This window comes from Poeciliopsis prolifica, unplaced genomic scaffold (assembly GCF_027474105.1).
Source record: "Poeciliopsis prolifica strain line A6 unplaced genomic scaffold, Auburn_PproV2 SCAFFOLD014, whole genome shotgun sequence".
Taxonomy (NCBI): Eukaryota; Metazoa; Chordata; class Actinopteri; order Cyprinodontiformes; family Poeciliidae; genus Poeciliopsis; species Poeciliopsis prolifica.
In genome coordinates, this window is record NW_026562389.1 from 4,971,377 (window position 1) to 4,989,880 (window position 18,504).

General features: G+C 36.1%; 1 protein-coding gene across 1 annotated transcript in view; it reads left to right on the forward strand.

The window, feature by feature from the left end:
• Nucleotides 1-5,993: 5,993 nt before the first annotated feature.
• Nucleotides 5,994-18,504, forward strand: part of LOC129365942 (rho guanine nucleotide exchange factor 28-like) — a 41,586-nt gene continuing 29,075 nt past the window's right edge. Inside the window, exons 1-6 of the mRNA XM_055039492.1 lie at nucleotides 5,994-6,139; nucleotides 7,938-8,121; nucleotides 8,933-9,134; nucleotides 9,868-9,943; nucleotides 11,634-11,677; nucleotides 12,814-12,907. Of these exons, the coding sequence (XP_054895467.1) occupies nucleotides 6,058-6,139; nucleotides 7,938-8,121; nucleotides 8,933-9,134; nucleotides 9,868-9,943; nucleotides 11,634-11,677; nucleotides 12,814-12,907 (682 nt within the window). The 5' untranslated portion in view covers nucleotides 5,994-6,057. The remainder of the gene's footprint in view (nucleotides 6,140-7,937; nucleotides 8,122-8,932; nucleotides 9,135-9,867; nucleotides 9,944-11,633; nucleotides 11,678-12,813; nucleotides 12,908-18,504) is intronic.

The window sequence follows — 18,504 nt, forward strand, 5'->3', positions numbered from 1 at the left end:
TGAGTACACAATTAGTTTGTGTACTCAGTTTGAATTATGCACAGATGGGCCATGTTTAGTCATGTGTAATGAGTGAAGGCCATTGTTTGTATTTATGTTTATCAATGTAAATGGAGCTGAATACCAAGACAGGACACTCTTTTCAGACTTTGATACGTCAATTTCTTTCCATTTAATGATTATCCCCTACTTTGTGTTAATTTATCAAAAACAACAACAACAAAAAAAAACATTTTTGTGATTTTAACCTGCTGAGATGTTAAAGCAGGTTAATACTTTTACGAGGAATGTATGTCTAATCAAGATGCAGCATTTCTTTGTGTTGTCCCTCCATTAGTAAAAATATGCAATTCCATTGCTCCATATAGTTACACAATGTTTTTTTAAAATCCCAGTAAGACCTCAGTGACCCCAGCATGAGAGTGACTGATGCATACTCATTGATGTTCTTAAATCGCTCTTTGAATTTATCATTTCTGTGATCGGTTATTGGATTATTTCAACACTAAATCAAAACTTCAAAATACAAAACGTAAAACAGTCTAATCCATCAGTTTGATAGTAACAATGGTGGCCTGACACATGTTTATATTGCTGGCAAATGAGTAACCCTATAATTAAAAATAAAAGAATAATTTGTGTGTTTGCTCTGCAATTAGTTTGTGGAGCTTCAAGTGGTGAACATTTCAAAGGTTCTGTCATATGTGATGCAACATAAGTCAAACAGTGTAGTCAAATACACTTTAGTGCTTTTAGGTTGGGCATCTTGACAATATAAGTAAACACTAAGCGTTTACTTAGTGTTCAGGAATGCTGAAGGCTCCTTGAAGATCAGACAGGAAATCCTTTCCTCACACTGTTTTCAGTTTAAATAAAGCTGACATGTTTTCAATATAATGTTTTTTTTTTTAGTTTGATTAAAGGTTACCTAGGGAATATTAAACATTAATGGAAAGAAAGATTGACCATTTTGGGAAGTCAGAGACCTCTGATCTGAAGACGTTTATTTCAACCTTTGCTCTCAGCAGGAATATAAGTAAACACTAAGTTATCCAGTGTTTTCCACTAGTAATGAAAAATACCAAAATCACTGTGCTAAGATGCAACTATTGAGAGCCTTGTGAAAAAGAAAACATAAAAAGCAGTGTTTAGTATGTTGAGAAATTGTGAATTTGAACAGCCGTTTTGGATTTATCTTGCAGAAGGCAGGAACTTTTCACCAACTTTAGAAACGTTGAATGTTCATTCAAAAAGTGCTCTGAAAGCAACATTTTGCTGAAAATGTTTACTCCTTCATTTTCTCATCAGCTTAGGAGAATTAGCTGGGTTTTTTTTTGTTCTTTTTACAATGCTTCCAATCTATACATAACATTTTAGCTTTTAAACTCTTATCTGAAAAAATAGGCACTTCAAATCCAGGACTAAAGTACTCAGCTTTAATGTCATTACATTTTCACCAGTGGTGTAATGAACAGAAGGGTGGAGTGACATCACAGCACTCAGACTTTAGTTTTTATTATATTTAATTTGTCAGATAAGATAATTTTTTCTTTTACTTATGTCTTTTCTCTGTGTGAGACACTGGTAAAGTTGTCTTTTTTGTTTGGAAAAGATGCCTATTATGTGAAATTATCTGAAAACATTTAAGTGGTTGATATGAATTTATTAAAGAATGGCAAATTTTATTATTTTTTTTATTATTCATTTTATCTTTGTTTTAAAAGTATAACAATTATATCCTTTTACAATGGATATCCCATAGCTCCTTCCTTCTTTGAACTTCAAATTGTGTGAAATGTTTTGCACATTTAATTTGTTCTCCATGACATGACTGTATATAATTACACAATGTGGTTGTAGTTTCTAATATATTAAGGATGTCAACATTGAATACATTGTAAACATTTTAAATATTTGCAGACCATTACAAACAGTTGCTTGTAAATGTGATTAAATTTGTATTGAGCTTGTCTTTGTTTTTCAAATTTTATTGTGATTTCTTCAACTGTCCTTCCACAACCTTTTGCAATCAGGTCAAGGAGGTGGAGAGAAACAGAGACATAATTACCCAGTCTCTGAGATTGAAAAACTTCTCAGTTAATTCCATTATAAAATTAGGTCATCTGTTGAGCAAGGCTAATATAATCTAAATGAGAAAATGAGCATACAAATCTCCTCAAATCAATGATCATTTATATTCAACATATTGGTCGAGTCCTTTTCCTTCAGCTTGTTTCTTTGGCTCCAGCCTGAGTTAGTTGTTTGATATGTTTCCAAGAATAACCCACACGGCTCGTCTTGTGGCCTCAATACTCTGCTCTATTTCAGACACTTGAGGTGGACAAATTGATTTCTGTTTCTTTATGACTTTTAGAATGTGGCAAATCTGTAAAATGGCTAAAGGCCCTGAAATACTTTGATACTATAGTATCTCATTTAATTATAGTATACTCATTTAATTATGGTCATCTGTTTAATTGCTTGTTGAAACAAATTTAGAGTCAGCCACTGACATGACAGCAACTTAATGCATTTGGACAGTCGTGAAGACGTCTTGCAGAAGCTCAAATTGAGCATCAGGATGGGAAAAAAGGGATTAAAATGACTGAACACGATATGTTTGTTGATCTGGGATTTTCAGAACCATCTCCTAGATTCACAGTCAATGATCAGAAAAAGAGAAAATATCCAATGCTTGGCAGTTGTATGAAGAAAATACCTTATTGATGTCAGATGAGAATAGGAAAATATTTTTCCTTAGGATGTATGTTCTTTAGCATTCACATTGTATGGCCACAATTGAGCTTAAACAGGATGAATGCATTGATTCTGCTTTATGCCAAGAGTTCTAGTTGTAATTGTATTACAGGCACAAATGTATCACAATCAGTTGTGACTATCAGAACGTTAGTTATCTTCTGATAACTAATTCACCATATCAGAACAATCACAGACTATTTTCTTGAACATAAAAATGAATTTATTATATTTCAGTGGCCTCTTCATTCCTAAGAAAGAGATTGGGGACAGATCATTTGCATTTAACTGAACAAATGATCAGTTAAATCAGGGGTGTCCAAACTTTTTGCAAAGGGGGCCAGATTTGGTGTGTTAAAAATATAGGGGGCCAACCTTGGCGGACGTTCTTTACATATAACAGCAATTAATTTAAATACATTTCAGCGAGCTGTTGTGTGTTTCACATTTGCTTTTTTATTTTAATTTCAGCCATCTTAAGCATATGTTTTGGTTCATTTGAAACATACATATCAAAATTCAATTGACATTGAAAATTGAAATTAAATATTCATTTAACTTCACTTTTTTAACACTAACTTTTTTGTAACAGTTGAAGAGAAGTAATTGTACTCTTGGGTGCAAATTACATTTGAAACATAAAAAAAATCTCAAAATGGGAGTTTAATATTTACAGAATTTTTAAACACAATAACAGAGAAATTGTCATATCAACAAGTGCAGGGCTCATTTAAAATATGACAGTAACTATAAATGTTGATTAGCACACCTCTCTCTGGCTTGGCGACGCGGGGACAGGACGCTGCGCACTAGTGAAACGGTGAAAGGTTTGCAATGCTTTGCGATCAGCGCTGCTACCTCGTAACTAGCCTTTGTAGCATTCTCGTTTGACTCTCGAGCTTTTGTAAAATATTGCTGCGGGGAGATTAAGCTAGCTTCAAGGTGTTTCAGTTTCTCGCTGCGTTCATTACCTGTGATCTTGTCATGTGCCTCAGCATGTTTAGTTTGATAATGTCGCTTCACATTGAACTCTTTAAAAACAGCCACTGTCTCTTTACAAATGAGGCAAACACAGTTGTTACGTATTTCAATGAAGAAATAGTCCAATTTCCACCCATCCTTGAACCGTCGGCCCTCGCTGTCAACTTTCCTCCTTTTGCTAATTGCCGCCATTTTAGAAAATTGGGGGGCCTCACATACTAATATGCTGTTCCTATTTGAGCCTCTAGATGTCAGCACTTAGAACACGCAAGTAATGTATTACACGCGGGCCAGGCGTTATTGATTCTATGACGGAGGCTGCGGGCCGGATGAAAATTGACCACGGGCCGCATTTGGCCCCCGGGCCGGACTTTGGACATGTCTGAGTTAAATGATCAGTTAAATGATCAGTTAAATGATAGATCGTTACTGGAAGTTACATGGACTTTGACATTTAAAGCAGGCAGAAACTTTATCAGGTGCCTGAAATTACATTGGGATGTACGAGTATGAAAAATGAAAAGTTGTGTACTTTTTTGTGCTGCTTCACATGAGAAGTTAGAATTATTCTTGCCTATTGGGATCAGGGCAGGTCTTTACATCAGACACATGAGGCATTCCTTTTTTTATTGAGGGGGGATTCTTTATTGTACCCTCAAGGACTGCTGTTGGGGGATTTGGTGTACTTTATAAATCTGTAGAATCCTACAGAAGTCAGAGCTTAAAATGAGCCTGCATGCTCTGCGAGAAGATCAGTTTTTGTCTGTTTATCATCTTTCTTCTTTATTTTTCTCTCAACTATTATCACCTTTCTTTATCTCAGGGCGAAGCCAAAGTATTTACATTGCTGGAGGGGTTAGACACAGTGCCAGAAGATGCTGAAGTCTATGTTGTTCTGGAGGGATCCACACTGGTCCATGTAACCCGGGCTCAAAACGATGTCATGCTCTACTTTATTGTGCCAGGTATGCATTCTGTGTTTGCATGTCTTTTTTGACATGAAAGTTTCATTCTATTTGTTTTCTTGAAACAAAAAATAGGGGGAACAGTTGATTCATCTTACCTGCCCTGTGGAAAACATCGGTACATTTCTAGAGCACACCTGCAAAAGGAATGAGCTTCCTTCTCTATATTTCCAATGCCTCATGTCACATAGGAAAATAAAATACATTTTTGATCAGACTTAAATAAGTCAGTCTAAAGTTAGTCTTATTGCTTCTTTAGGACACAATCTGCCAGAGGAGGTGTCTGTGCAAGCCTATCTATGCTCTGAATCCATTCAGCTCACCTGGTTGGGAGGGGCTTCCTTAGAGTACGTACATGATGATGCTCAGGTAAATGGATTTTATTTATGTCACCTGAAGTGTTGCATTATTCTTTTAAAATATATGTTTTAAAAGAATAAGAACATTAAAATTTTATTTTAAAAGAATAATGCATGTTCTTATGAACATCACCAGATAAGATCTAGTTTTTCCTAAATATTGTTTCTTAAAAGTTGCAATATGTAGCTTTTCTATAAAAAATGTTTTTACATACTTGTTAAAACTGTCTCTACATTGTGACAATATGGTATGAGACAGATAATCTGTGAAAAAATATCTCTCTTCTTTGCCTTCTCCCAATGCTTCCAGTGCCATGTGCAAGAAACAACCAGTCAAAGCCAGAAAGAGGCTGTTAATCAAGCTTGTGTATGCTCTGCTTACGCTCTCCCCCTTGGTTTCTGCCGTGGAACAGCTTCTTCCCGGCAGTAGAGCTTGTCATGACGGCAAATCAACAGTTTTCCTGACAAAATTTATGAACTTTAAACAGCAAAGGATCTTTAAAATCCTGTAATAATATTCAATCATGTGTACCTGATCTGATTCGCTTCTGTGTAATTGTATAAATTTTATGTCAGAATAAATAATGGAATGTCCTTATTTATTCCTCATTAGACATTTTCCATAACATTTTATTTTAATAAAAAAAAGGCCTTTACTTCAGTTATTGTATTTGAAATGTTGTCTTAGAAAAACACAAAGGCTTTTAAGGGTTTTCTACTTTTTCTCACATGGCTGAGCTTAGGCATATCCAAAAATATTTGACTGCAGATTGGCAAGTATCACGCGAGTATTTTTTTTTTAAGGCATCCAAACAAGATAAAAAAGGTTTGCTTGAGTTTTCTCCTTTCATGTGCTAATTTTATCCTCCTTGACGATTGATTATTCACAGGACTTGGCAGAGCATATCATAATTCACGGACATTGTCTGAATGTCACGGATCACAAGGAACTGAGCAGCCTCTTCAGCCTGCGCCAGGAGAGCTCTCGGAGGGCTATGGATCGCAAAGTGGCCCTCGCCATGGCCAACCTGGACATTCCTCCAAATTGGAATGTACTGGGCAGCCACCATGGAGATGGTAAAAGCAGGACTGCACACCTCTTTTATGTCATAGTATAGAGTGTATGCAAATCTTGACATTGTTTATGGATTATCTAACGCAGAATTCATCACAAATATAAAATTCAAGTGAATAACGTTTTTGGAACGTTAAATTTGAATTGAATTCATCATGATTTGTTTAAAATGTTCTGCAGAGAGACCTGCAGTAAGAGTGAACTCTTCAACCCTTCTTTCCTCCAATTTACTCCCTGCTGCTATTATTCCTATTTTCTGAGCTCAAAGGGTTGAAATCGGAGGTGAACATAGTCACATGTGTGCTTTGGGCAGATAAATCAAAGCCAATTAAGCAGTGTGTTATGGGGTTAATAGAACCTTTCCATTGGGAAGTAACCACAGGCACAGCTCAGTAAATTTGAAGGTGAGTGAGTGTGTGTATGCAAGGTTGCTGTACGTTGGTGCCAACCGTTGCTTACCAGCTGCCACCAACTGTTTGTGTGATCGGAGAGCTTGTGTAAGGCCACCTACATAATTTTACTGGTTAATATTGTTATGGCAGCCTGTTTCATTGCAATGTCTCCCTCTGGATGTCTGCAGTGAGGTGGATAGCAGTACTCATGATGTTACTGTATTGTCTACATTTTATAAATTACTGGGATTAAGTCTTTGTTTTTCAAGTTTATTTGTATATCGCACTTCATCAACAAGGCAGTTGAAAGTGCTTTACACAATAAAACATAATACAGCATAAGAAATTTTGTTATTTTCATGACCTGATGTTACTTTTGAAAGATTTCAGACACAGACTTGTGCTGTTGAATTAGGTCAAATCGAGATAGTTTAGTGTGAAAAAATGTGTATTTTATGTGGGTCAGTTTTCCCATTCTTTAAATTAAATAGCTGTTTTGTTTATTTGGTTTTACATTTAGAACAAAAAACATCCACACACATTTTTATGTTGATGTTTATTAGTTACAATGTATGTATTAGTTATAAATGAATCAGGATTTATGAATAGATTATTATTGATTTAAATAATTTTAAAATATTAATTATTATATTGTTATTAAATTTAATATTTTACATATATTATTTTAATTTTTTTTTTTAAATATACAGTTTAAGATTCAAAATTCACAACTTGTTTTTGATGCAGGTGCCTTGACTACATGTCTTTACCTGGGACTGTACTCGGGAGGGAAGACTTAAGACTTACTAGTGACTTGTAAAACAATGATTTGGTCCCACTTCTTGCATCGTCTGACCTTTTTATAAATGTAATCATTTAACCGCATCACTAGTCCGCATGTGTAACAAATCAAAGCATTCCCTGTGAGGCTTAACTTTTTACAAAGTTCCTCTTTTGATCACTTGCTCCCGTAATGGCAATGTCATGACCGGTGTCTGAATAGCTGGGATTTTAAGCAATGCTACAAATGGAAATAATTTTTAGGAATGAAATATTTTGGGATAATTTAGAGCACCAAAGAAGCTAAATGAAACTGCACATGCTCAGTATTAGCAGTTTGTTTCAGCTGATTAGATTTAGAAAATGACGCTCATCGGCTAAAGAGATAATCTGTCCTCACTTAGTGTTCAGTTTTTATAGCCCTAAATTGGATTATGCTGATTATAACCTAGAATGGATGCATGTTTTTATAAACAAACGTACAATTCATGTGTTACTTTCTCCTCAGATTCTGTAACAGCCAATCATTTTTCTCTCCTCATTATTTTCTTATTCCTTTTCTTTCTTGCTTGTGTCTTTTTCTACATACATTTTTCAATGCTGTTGTGTCTGTTTCTCTTTTCTCCAGAATGCATTCCCAGAGAGTGTCCCCTCCACCTGGCTGTACGGTGGGGATTTTATCGGCTTGCAGAGCTGCTGCTTTGCCAGCCGGGGGGTTTGATGGCTGTCAGTCTCCCTAACGAAGAGGGAGTCACACCGTTGCAGCTGGCACAGACCACAGGCAACACAGAGCTCCTGGAGCTGCTCACAAAGTAAGAAGTTAGGATTTTACAAGTTAGGTAGTTCTTCGAAACGATACGACAAAAAGAAAAAATGTTTTGCTAAAGAGAATATGTTCAAAAAAGAGCTTTCAATTGGAATGCAGAGCTTTATTTGGTCATTTGTAACATCCCACCTTTTACATATATATTTTTTTATTTATATAAGTGCTATAAAAGCTTTCCATAAGATTTAGGTTGTGTCTATGGGAATTTTTGACCACCCTTTTACCTTCTACAAGGCAAAGATCTATTTTATTTATTTATTTTTTTTTTTGTCAGTCTCAGAATCTTTAAATGAACAAAATAATGTGTGCAGGCCTACTTACAGTATTACAGAACATGTGATACTGGTATGTTTATGAATGAAAGCTGAATTTTTTCTTCCAGCTTTGCAGATTTCTGGGGTTGGATCTGAAAAATCCCAGACAGTTCTCACCGAAAATCCCATATATTTTATGAAAAATAAACATAGTTTATACAACAGTGATGCGAGTCATAAATAAGCACATGAATAAGTGTGGATTTGGGACATTTAATTTTTTAATAAAGCCATTTGATTTACATGTTTTAATTCATCAAACTCTGTGAGGCAACAAGAGCGATCAGGAGTTTGACAGACTCATTTCCAAAAGCACCAATTTGGGAAACTGAGCTGATATCTAAGATTGAATTAGATCATCCCATAATTTATGTGTTTAACTATTATCTATAACATTTTTCTATATGATGTCAATTATTTTTAACAGTATAATTTCTCTTGATTTACTTTTTTGAAAAATTTTATCATCTTGACCCGTTGCAGCCCACCCAACCCCCTCGCCACTCCTCCAGCAGGTCTGACGCAAGTGTGGGCAGATCGGTCCCGCTTGCTGCGGTTTTGCCACGACACTGGGAACCTGACTCTGTCCGTTCGACAAAACCTGAGATGGAGTTCAGTGGAGAGTCGGTCCGCTGACATCCTCCTGCTCAGAAACAGGCTCAGAGATGAGAACTTCCTCAGGGAGGTAAGGATTAGTAAGGCCCAAAAACCCCCGCACTTTTGCCACTAAGAGGAAGCCTATTCACATTTTTTTAATTTTTTGATAAATTAAATTGTGTTTAAAAAGCTTAATAAAAAAATTGTTGTCAATCATACCAGAAAAATATCAAATTATCTTTTAATTGGTTTATTTGTGTTACCAAACAGCTAAGCAAGTCTGGATCTGAAAATGAAAAAAAAGCTATTCTTTTCATTGTCAGGATTTTTTTGTGCTTGATGGTGAAAAAAAAAATCTGCTCTTACACGCAAGAGTAATATTTTATTTCTTTAAGTTTGCACAATCTGGAATATTCATATAATAAATTCAATATTGTAATATTATTTAATTAAATTTTAATCAAAATGGCACCAGGAATTATTCATTGCTGCTGGAACACAAAAAATGACCAATGTGCAACATTTGAACTGCAGTTAGATCATTTTAATGTGCAATACCAATGACTATTTGTTTGTTTATTTATACACAGAAGCTTGATTTCTTTTTTAAATCCATCTTGTCTATTTTTAATGTGTCCATTTTATCATTTATTTATTATCTTTTCATAAACCTCCACTATTCTTGAGATGGAGAAACGCACAATACTGTCAGTGCACCTAACTAAAATGCATCAGTTCAAAAAGTGAAAAACACAAGCACAGATTCTGTTTGGTTCGTTTACTGCATATTTTTTCTTCCACCATTACTTTTCATTCTGCAGATCAAAGCGCTCAGAAGGGAGCGGGTGGAAACCATAACAGAGAAGGAAGAACTTGTGGATGATCCTGCAGACACCGGTAAAAACTCTCTAATTGTTTCTATGAAAAAACACTGAAATTTCTCTTGATTTACTTGCTTCCAAATTGACATTCTTGTAATATTTAAAGTGGTTTTAACCAGTATTATTTTGGGACTTTCTCAAACACTGAGCTGTGTTGACTCTTCCTCTCATTTTAGTGGAAAAACAAAAATTTTTACACACATTGGTGAATTTGATCCTTAGGTATTTGTTACCAACAACTAACACTTTCCCCTACTTTTTTAGTTGTGAAAAGAGTACCATAAAAACTGGGTGTTTGAAATTAAAATATTAAGAAATTAGGAATGCAAATGTCAGTGGAGGATGGTGAGAGGAGTTAGGGGTCAATATTTTCACCTGATTGTTGACAGGAACAGACTGCCATCTAATGGGAAGATGAAGTACTGCAAAAGTTTCTCAAAAGAGAAAAATGTGACTTGATTTTGGTAGTTTATATAAAATTCAAACCGTTTGTCACAACAAAATTTTCTTTAAATAGATAATTTAGTTATTCAAATATTTTTTTTATATTTGTTACATCATCATTTGAAAGAGCTAAGTCCACATTTTTATGTTTTGAAAAATTATTAAAAGTTTTATACTTAACAGTTCAGGCCTCCATGGTGAAGCTACCATGTTGGTTTTAACTGAGCACAGTGAGATTTTCTTCTTGATCATGAACTGAAATTTGGACAAATTGACAATTTTAACAAATAGATAAATAGATTTATGTTGGATCATTAAAAGTTGGTACCTTCTACACTAGTTTGCATCCTGGTAAAGTTTAATACAAATCATTTAACGTAAGTGAGTTTTAGATTTTCTTTTTTTCTGCTTCCCATAGCTAATGGATTAAGTTTCTCAACACTCTTATTGGCATAATATGATGAAAATGCTTTAAAAAATGCTATATTTAAATTAATTGTGAATTTGTGCCAGTGAGTTTGGGGCGTCAATATTTTAATATGGATGTAAATGTACTGCACTAGATGAGATCAAATCTGGCCTGCAGGAGGCGCTGGAGGAAAAGTCTCATAATTCGTTTCAGTACATATTTTTAGGGGAGATGTTTCATACAGTGACGAACAAACAGACCAAAAGCCACAGTAATGACTGGATGACTAATAGAAGAGAAATGCAGACATTTTATCTGGTGTATTGCCCTAGTCTCTTTCATCCTTTCATTGTGCATTTGTTCTTGTGTTATCTAAACAATAGATACCACTGCTGTATATCACTACTGTGCCATAGACCCTCTACTTCCTGATGTCACAAATTGGAAGAGAAAATACATTCAGGTTTTTGAATAGCTTTTAGAATTTTTTACATTCTTAAGCTGTTACTTTCTCCCTTTCCACAGCGTCTTCAAGCTATTTTGTTTTCTCTTTCAACCTTTCTCTACTTTACATTTTTACTTTGTCTCTACGTCGTAAATCAAACCAGCCAAACACTGTCTGTTGATGCTTTGTTTCTGGTAAGCGATTATACACCGCAGACTTTGGTCTGAGATGAACATGGTAGTAAAAAGGGGAAAAGAAGAAGGTCACACAGTAGAAATTCCCTGAGGTTATACAAAAAAAAAACAAATGTCAGACTTTACATGCTGTCATTAAAAAACTGAGTAACATGTGTGCTTGCTGGAGTTCCTTTTTGAAGTTTAACGGCTTCTGTATGGCTTCATCTTTCAGCTCTGTATGCTGACATGAACGAAGAAAATTCTGCTGATGTAAATGTGAGTATATGATGCAGACCAGATGGTGTTAAGAAAAGTCCCACAGTGACAGAGCCATGAGAAAGTCTTTGCCCCCATTGCAGATTTTGTCTGTTCTTTTGCTTCTGTCAAGCTTAAATGTTCCAGATTATCAAACAAAATGCTAAAATAATCAGAGTTTGTAAAGAAAACAGTGGATTCAGCTACATTTGACATGTCACAGCATCCCAATCTGAAGAATCTGAAGATCATAGTTTGACTAGGCCATTCCAAAACTTTGAGCTGGATTTGTTTGAACCATTTGGAGGGAAGCCTGCTGGTGTTGCTCTGATTCATTGTTCATACTATAAATCAGATACACATGAGATGCAGAGCAGAATTTATTGTTTGATTCATTATGGCAAATTGTTCAGATCCCACAGCAGCACAGCAAACCCAGACCATCACATTGTCACCATTATGTCTGATGGTAGAATGTTCTTTTTCTTTTTAGTTTAGTGTCAGATCTGATGTGAAGAATAAATAGTTTTATTTTTTGTCTCAGGAGTCCACAAAATATTCTCATAACATTTCAGAAATTCATTTTAAGCAAATGTGAGACCATTTCCTTTCTTTTTGATGTATTCCTCATTTCTTTTGGATAGTAATGAGATTACCTTGATCTGATAAGAACATTTGTTTAATGAACTGAAACATCTTAGCGTGACAAAGAAAGAAAAAAAAATCAAATAAATTTGTGAGAAGATGAATATTTTTCCTAGCATTGTGTATTTTCCTCATTCTTTTAAATCCTCCTCTGAATGGAGGTTTGATAAACATCTGCACCAGCTTTGCAGAAAGTGGCTGAGCCTCTATGCTCTTTATTGCATCTCTTATTGTTAAGGTGTTGGAGTTGGCACCTTGCACACAGTAAAGAAAAGCTGGCTTTGTTGAGCAGGTTGAATGTGTGTCTAATGTTTTGACAGGTGTGACACATGACTCTGGTCATCCAATGGAACCTGTTTTATGTTATACAGATGGTTAACTAATTGATTTCTCTCACACGGCCAGGCGATGGCCAAACACTTGTGTTTTTGTGCTTAGTTCTGCTTGTGATTTCTGGTATGCTTGAGGCAAAAGGTTTCCCCGAGTAAACGTGCTTGTTGTTCCACCAAAAGGTTCTCAACTTCTTTGCTGAGGACTGCGAGGAGCCGTTGATTTTTGCCCTGAACGAGGAGGACGAAGACGACGATCCTTCACACTTTGACTCTGGTAAATATCTTAAAGTTTCCTTTAGCACAAGTGTTTTCTTTACGACTTGGCTTTAATTCTTGAGCTACTTGTGCTTCTGCAAGAGATCAGACTTTGTGCTGATTTAAACAGATCATTGCTGGTTTATTCGTAGGATGTTATTAACGTGTCTTTTAATCATTAAAAGAGGAAACATTTACTTCTTTTTTTTTTTTTTTAACCAAAACTTGGAGCTTAGCATTAATGGTCAACCATGGCTGACTACATTCCCAGCTGACACTGGGATCACATTTCAGGCCAGATAATAGGTTTTTCTTTCCAACCTTTGGAGATTTTGGAATCTTGCTACTTTATAGTTATGGCGCTACCAAAAAGAAGTTGTTAAATTTGATGTGATGGGCAAAGAAGATGTTGAGCCACCTGATTTCTGATAAGTAGGAAAAAAACGAGACACAGCATTTTAAAACTGTGGTTCAAATAACTTAATGGTTCTCAGAGGATGTTTTGGTGTCAAGTACTCTAAATCATTGTCCAAATGTTAGAGATTGCTGCCATATTGAAGGTTTAAAGACTTTGATTTGAAGAACAAGTTTTCTTTTTTTTTTAACCTTCAAAAGAAGTTTAAAATAGCATAAAGTCCTGTAAGTCCTGTAATTAAGAGATACATAGAGCTAATGAGCTAATAAAGTGCATGGCAGGGTATGAATTACACAGTGTGCATATTATTACTGTCAGCAGAAATAGTTGTGGTTTTGTTTTGTTTTTATCATTAAACAGCTCTACCCTTTCACCATTTAATGTTATGATTATTAGGGATTAAAGTATAAATAAAAAGCTGGAAATCTGATGTAATTTATGTCAGCTGAATAATGTTTTCCAACAACTTTTTAGTGCTTCCTGTTTTTATTAGTTTTGGTTCTGATTCTTGTTTGAGCCAGTTGTCCCATAAAATATTACAGATTATGGGATCCTGATCCAATTAGAGTAAATTTAGGAAATGTCCTGCTGGGATGTGTTATTTGTTGGATTGATGTAATCATTTTCTCACAATAGGGAATGACGAGAATATATATATATATATATATATATATATATATATATATATATATATATATATATATATATATATATATATATATATATATATATATATATTCTACATATTTATAAAATACTTAAAATTGTTGCTTATCAGAGGAACATGCATGTTGGTATCAAACGTCCCATTGAATAGCACGAAATGGCAAACCGATAAGGTCCAAGTCCTGTTATACCACTGTTTTATAAGTCCATCAGTGTGGTGGTGATTTCAATAAATGTATTTTTTACTGTGCTGGTACTAAAATGTTTGAGTATCTCTGGACTAGAATAGCATGCTCGAAGCTTGAGTGTGGTTTTGCTCTAAGCAGCTTCTGGATAGTAAAATGAAGGTCTTTAAACTGGGAACATCCTGTGGGTTAATAATTGTCTTGATTGCTGCAGAGAAGACTGATGCCTTGGTGTAAGAATGTTGTGGTTACAAGTTAATAATACTTGGAACTGGACTACAACACTCTCTAGGTGGTGAAGTATTTTCTGTTTCTGGTCCTGCATGTTTATGTGTTTTTATTGGCTAAATTAGCATATTTTTGTAAAGTTTCTGTATACTGACCTCATTCAGCTCCCTAAAAATGTAACTGGACTAAAATGTGACATCTCCTTTAATAACACCCACTTTCAGCTTTGAAGACATTAAGTTTTTCTGGAGCTGCCGGGCCTCATGAGTGGCTGACCTTACATATTTTGCAAACTATTGAGCCTTACATTGTGACTGCATCAGCTTGTTGACACATGCAGTATGGCGTTTGACTGGCATGTATGCGTCATCAGGTAGACAGATAGAATCTGTGCAGCCGGGGTCTCAGCATGGGATGTGGTATTTGGAAGGTACTTGTCATGTTCCCCCTGTCTTCCTGATGTCATCCTTCTTCTCACCCGCTCAGCTTACTGTAACTTCATTAACAAGGCCATACTGTTTACAAGAGTTCAAGTGTATATTAAAAACACATATATATTAATTCATTTAAGTTTAAAGACAGAAGACACAATAGCTTTTTGACCATTTAAAAAGCAAATTAGCAAGTGAACTTGTGTATATTTATAATTAAAATATTTTAGAAGTGGTGCAATAAAAAAATTAGAAGCTTTGCCACTGATCACAATTGATCACATTTTTAGCACTGTATCACATGCATGTAGAGCAATATTTAATAGTGGAAGGTTTTTCCATTTCTAACACAATTTGTGCGATACCATATCCAGAAAATAGACAAATAGGTATTGTTAATAAGCCACCTCAGATTTTAAATGTTTTTGCTCTGAACCTGATCCAAGGCTGTTGTGTCTAACACTTTCAGCTCCAAGTGTTTTTGCTTGGAGCTGAAACACTAGATTGAGATTTATGTGAAAAATGAAGCTGGTGCATCAAAAATATTGGTGAGACACTACTACTGCAGTGTCTCACCACTGCAGTAGTAGGTTTGATTGCAGCTTCCTGCTGCCCCGTGTAAATGTATGTTTAGGTGAGGCATTAAAACTGCAAGCTGCCTGCATTGGGGGAAATAAGCATTTGACATCAATTTTTCCACATATTCCCACATACAAAGAATGGAGAGGTCATAATTTTCATCATAGATACATATTAATTGAGAGACACAATCTAAAAGACAAATCCAGAACATTTGGGTTTTTTTTGGGGGGTGGGGGGAATTTCTTGCTGTCACAGACCTGTTAGTCTATATTTTAGTTAAGAGGCCCTCTCGTCATCCATTCATGTATATATTTTCCTGTTTCAACCCCCTGAGTCATTATGTTGCCTATATCAAAAATGTCCACTGTATACATCCGTGTTTAATGTGAGTTTAAAGAGAGGCTCTTCACAGCTAAATGAAGAGAGAAGCTTTGAATGTGGAAATTATTTTGTGTGAGAAAAAAGAAAACCACAGAAGGGAAGAATGATTTTAAAAGGGGGCAAAGGAGAGTTTTTTGGTGGTTTTTTTTTTTTTAACAGAGGTGTTTGTGGCTGAATGGGGGTTGCCAAGGATTTTTCTGAATGCAGTTTTCCAGCCGCTCATTGAAATCCCCACGGGCGAGGAGAGCGCAGGAGTTTTAAAGCTGCAGGGAAAAGACACAGAGCAACAGTAAAGGGATTTATGATAGGGATAGTTTGGTGAAGTGACAAGAAACGATAAGTGCAATGCTGGGAGCCCCAACAAGATCAGCCCCCCTCCTCCATCTCCTCGACCCCAACCGAGGGATCTAATTGGAGACTGGAAAAAAGGATTAAACCTCACACAGACCCCACAAAGGCCAGCATTAATGTGCACCAGTACAGTGCCAACATCCTCCAGCAGCCTTCTCCATACACGCACGCACACCCACACAACTTTTTTTCTGCAGCCACAGTGTGGCTCTTTCTCTCTTCTCAGCAGATACTCTCCCTACTAAACCCTTCCTGTCCTTTTTTTTATCACATTCTTAAATTTATGTGCATTCACAAACATGCGTTTGGCCTCTTTCTGCAGAATCATTGTCCAATTTTTCTCTTAAACTCCCTTTAACCAGCCCATTTGGAGGATTTTTACTTGCCTCTGGGTTGCTGCGCTGTTCGTGCCCCTGCAGGTCGTCAGCAAGAAGAAAAAGTAGAAGAGCAGCAACGTGGAAGAAGAAAACAGCAGCGGCTCTCACTGCTGTCTCCATGGTGAGGCTGCTGACCTGGCAGTCCCCCTCCCCACCCCCATCTCAGCTTTGACATGCTAAAACATAAAGAACGAGAAGGTGCACTGCTAGAGGGGAACTCTCTTCAGATGTGGCATGTTTGGACTCAGCTGCAGAGCGGCTTGTCTTTGAGATGATCACCAACTCAGTGGGTTGATGATTTCTCCCATGTCTGAAGCTGCCTGTTGCATTTTTTTTTTTTTTTTTTTTTTTGCAGATTGAAGTCACTCCTATGTTCAACTTTCTCTCTCTCTCTTTTTCTCCCTCTGCTTCACTCCTTCCCTCAGTCACTCTTCAGTGAGTCAGGACCCTCCTCCCCCTTCTGCTGTCAGTATGTGCTGATATCTTCCCCACTCACTCACTACTGAGCACAATCTATGAATGACTGGATTAAAGAACATGGACGCAGAGTTGAGACAAACTGAAAGGCAGCAGCAAGTTATTAGAGAATAAAAACGAGGCTACAGATGAAAAAGTTGTGTCCTAGCTTTGTTGGTCGGGTTGAGGCAGGGGGGAGGCAAGGATTTTAGGGGGAGGGGTGGTTAGAGGAGGCAGAGGGGAACATGCTGGCTCACTCTTGAAGTGTCAGACTCTGCAGCGGGGCTCTGGAAAAACAAGAGCGAGAGCCGCAGCTTGTCTGGAGACTGTTCAGCCATGTGGGGAATGGATGTAAAATGAGGCTCCACTCGTTTATGTTTGGGACTCTCTGAGCTGTTTGGATGAAGGTTTTTTCTTTCACATCAAAAGTCATGGATTCTGACTCAGACTCTCCTTTCAACTACTCCTGGCCTTCATTTCCCAGGATGAGGATGTGCCGGAAAACAGGGAAAAAAGGTAACAGGATGTCAGTTTATTTAAAAACTATTACATATAAACATAAAGATAAAAACGTTCTTGGATATTTTTTATGACATTTTCAAATACCGACGGAGGAACAGGCATAGGGCATTCTCACAGCATGACACCCTCGACCAAAAATACAACAGCTTCACAATATTTAGAAGCTGACAAATATAGAAAACAAAAATATACAGCATGATGTCACTGCTTTAATTTAAAACAGAGACATGACAACAATTTCTATTACCGCAAAAAGAATATACTAATTGTTCTTGGTATAATAATCTTACCTATCCTTTTTATTTATCGTTCATTAAACCTTTGTTGCTTTAATAAGTGTGATGATTGATACCCCTTCAGTTTACAATCCATGGCTGCTCATGTTTTATTTAGTCCAAGAGATATGATTTAAAGTATTTGAAGAGTGTGTTAGGAACACAAACATATCTGTCACTGAGGATGTTATGTGAAGTGGTATGAAAGGATAAATTTAGACCAAGGAGAACTGAAAGAAGTCCAGAATCAACTGTGATAATGTAAAGTGATGCTATTTTAGTACTATGAAGTGAACAATCAATAGTAAAAGTAGTCTATCTGGGCTGGAATCTTTTAAAATCAATATTATACAATTTTCTGTTCGACTCTTTTTAGAGTAAAAAGTTGACATTAGTCTCAATCAGTCAAAGCATCTATCTGAGTATGCAGCTTGCAACTGGTTGTACAACAGACATGCTGATCAGGGCTTGCTTAGTGTAGTTTTAAAATGACAATAATACAGACTAGATTTAGTTTTTACACCATGAAAATGATTTTAAAACTCCAAGTTTTGCTTTCTTGTTATAAAGGGAACAGTGTGGAGACTTCTCTTATCCATTTCATTGGCAGTTTGCAGCAGAAAAAGTAATGAAGAGGATCACCCAGAAGAAATTTGAGTCTCATTAAAATGATTTTAAATAGTAGGAACAATATTTTTGCAAATCATTGTGGTTTTAATAAAAATAACATTGAGAAAACTCTGTGCC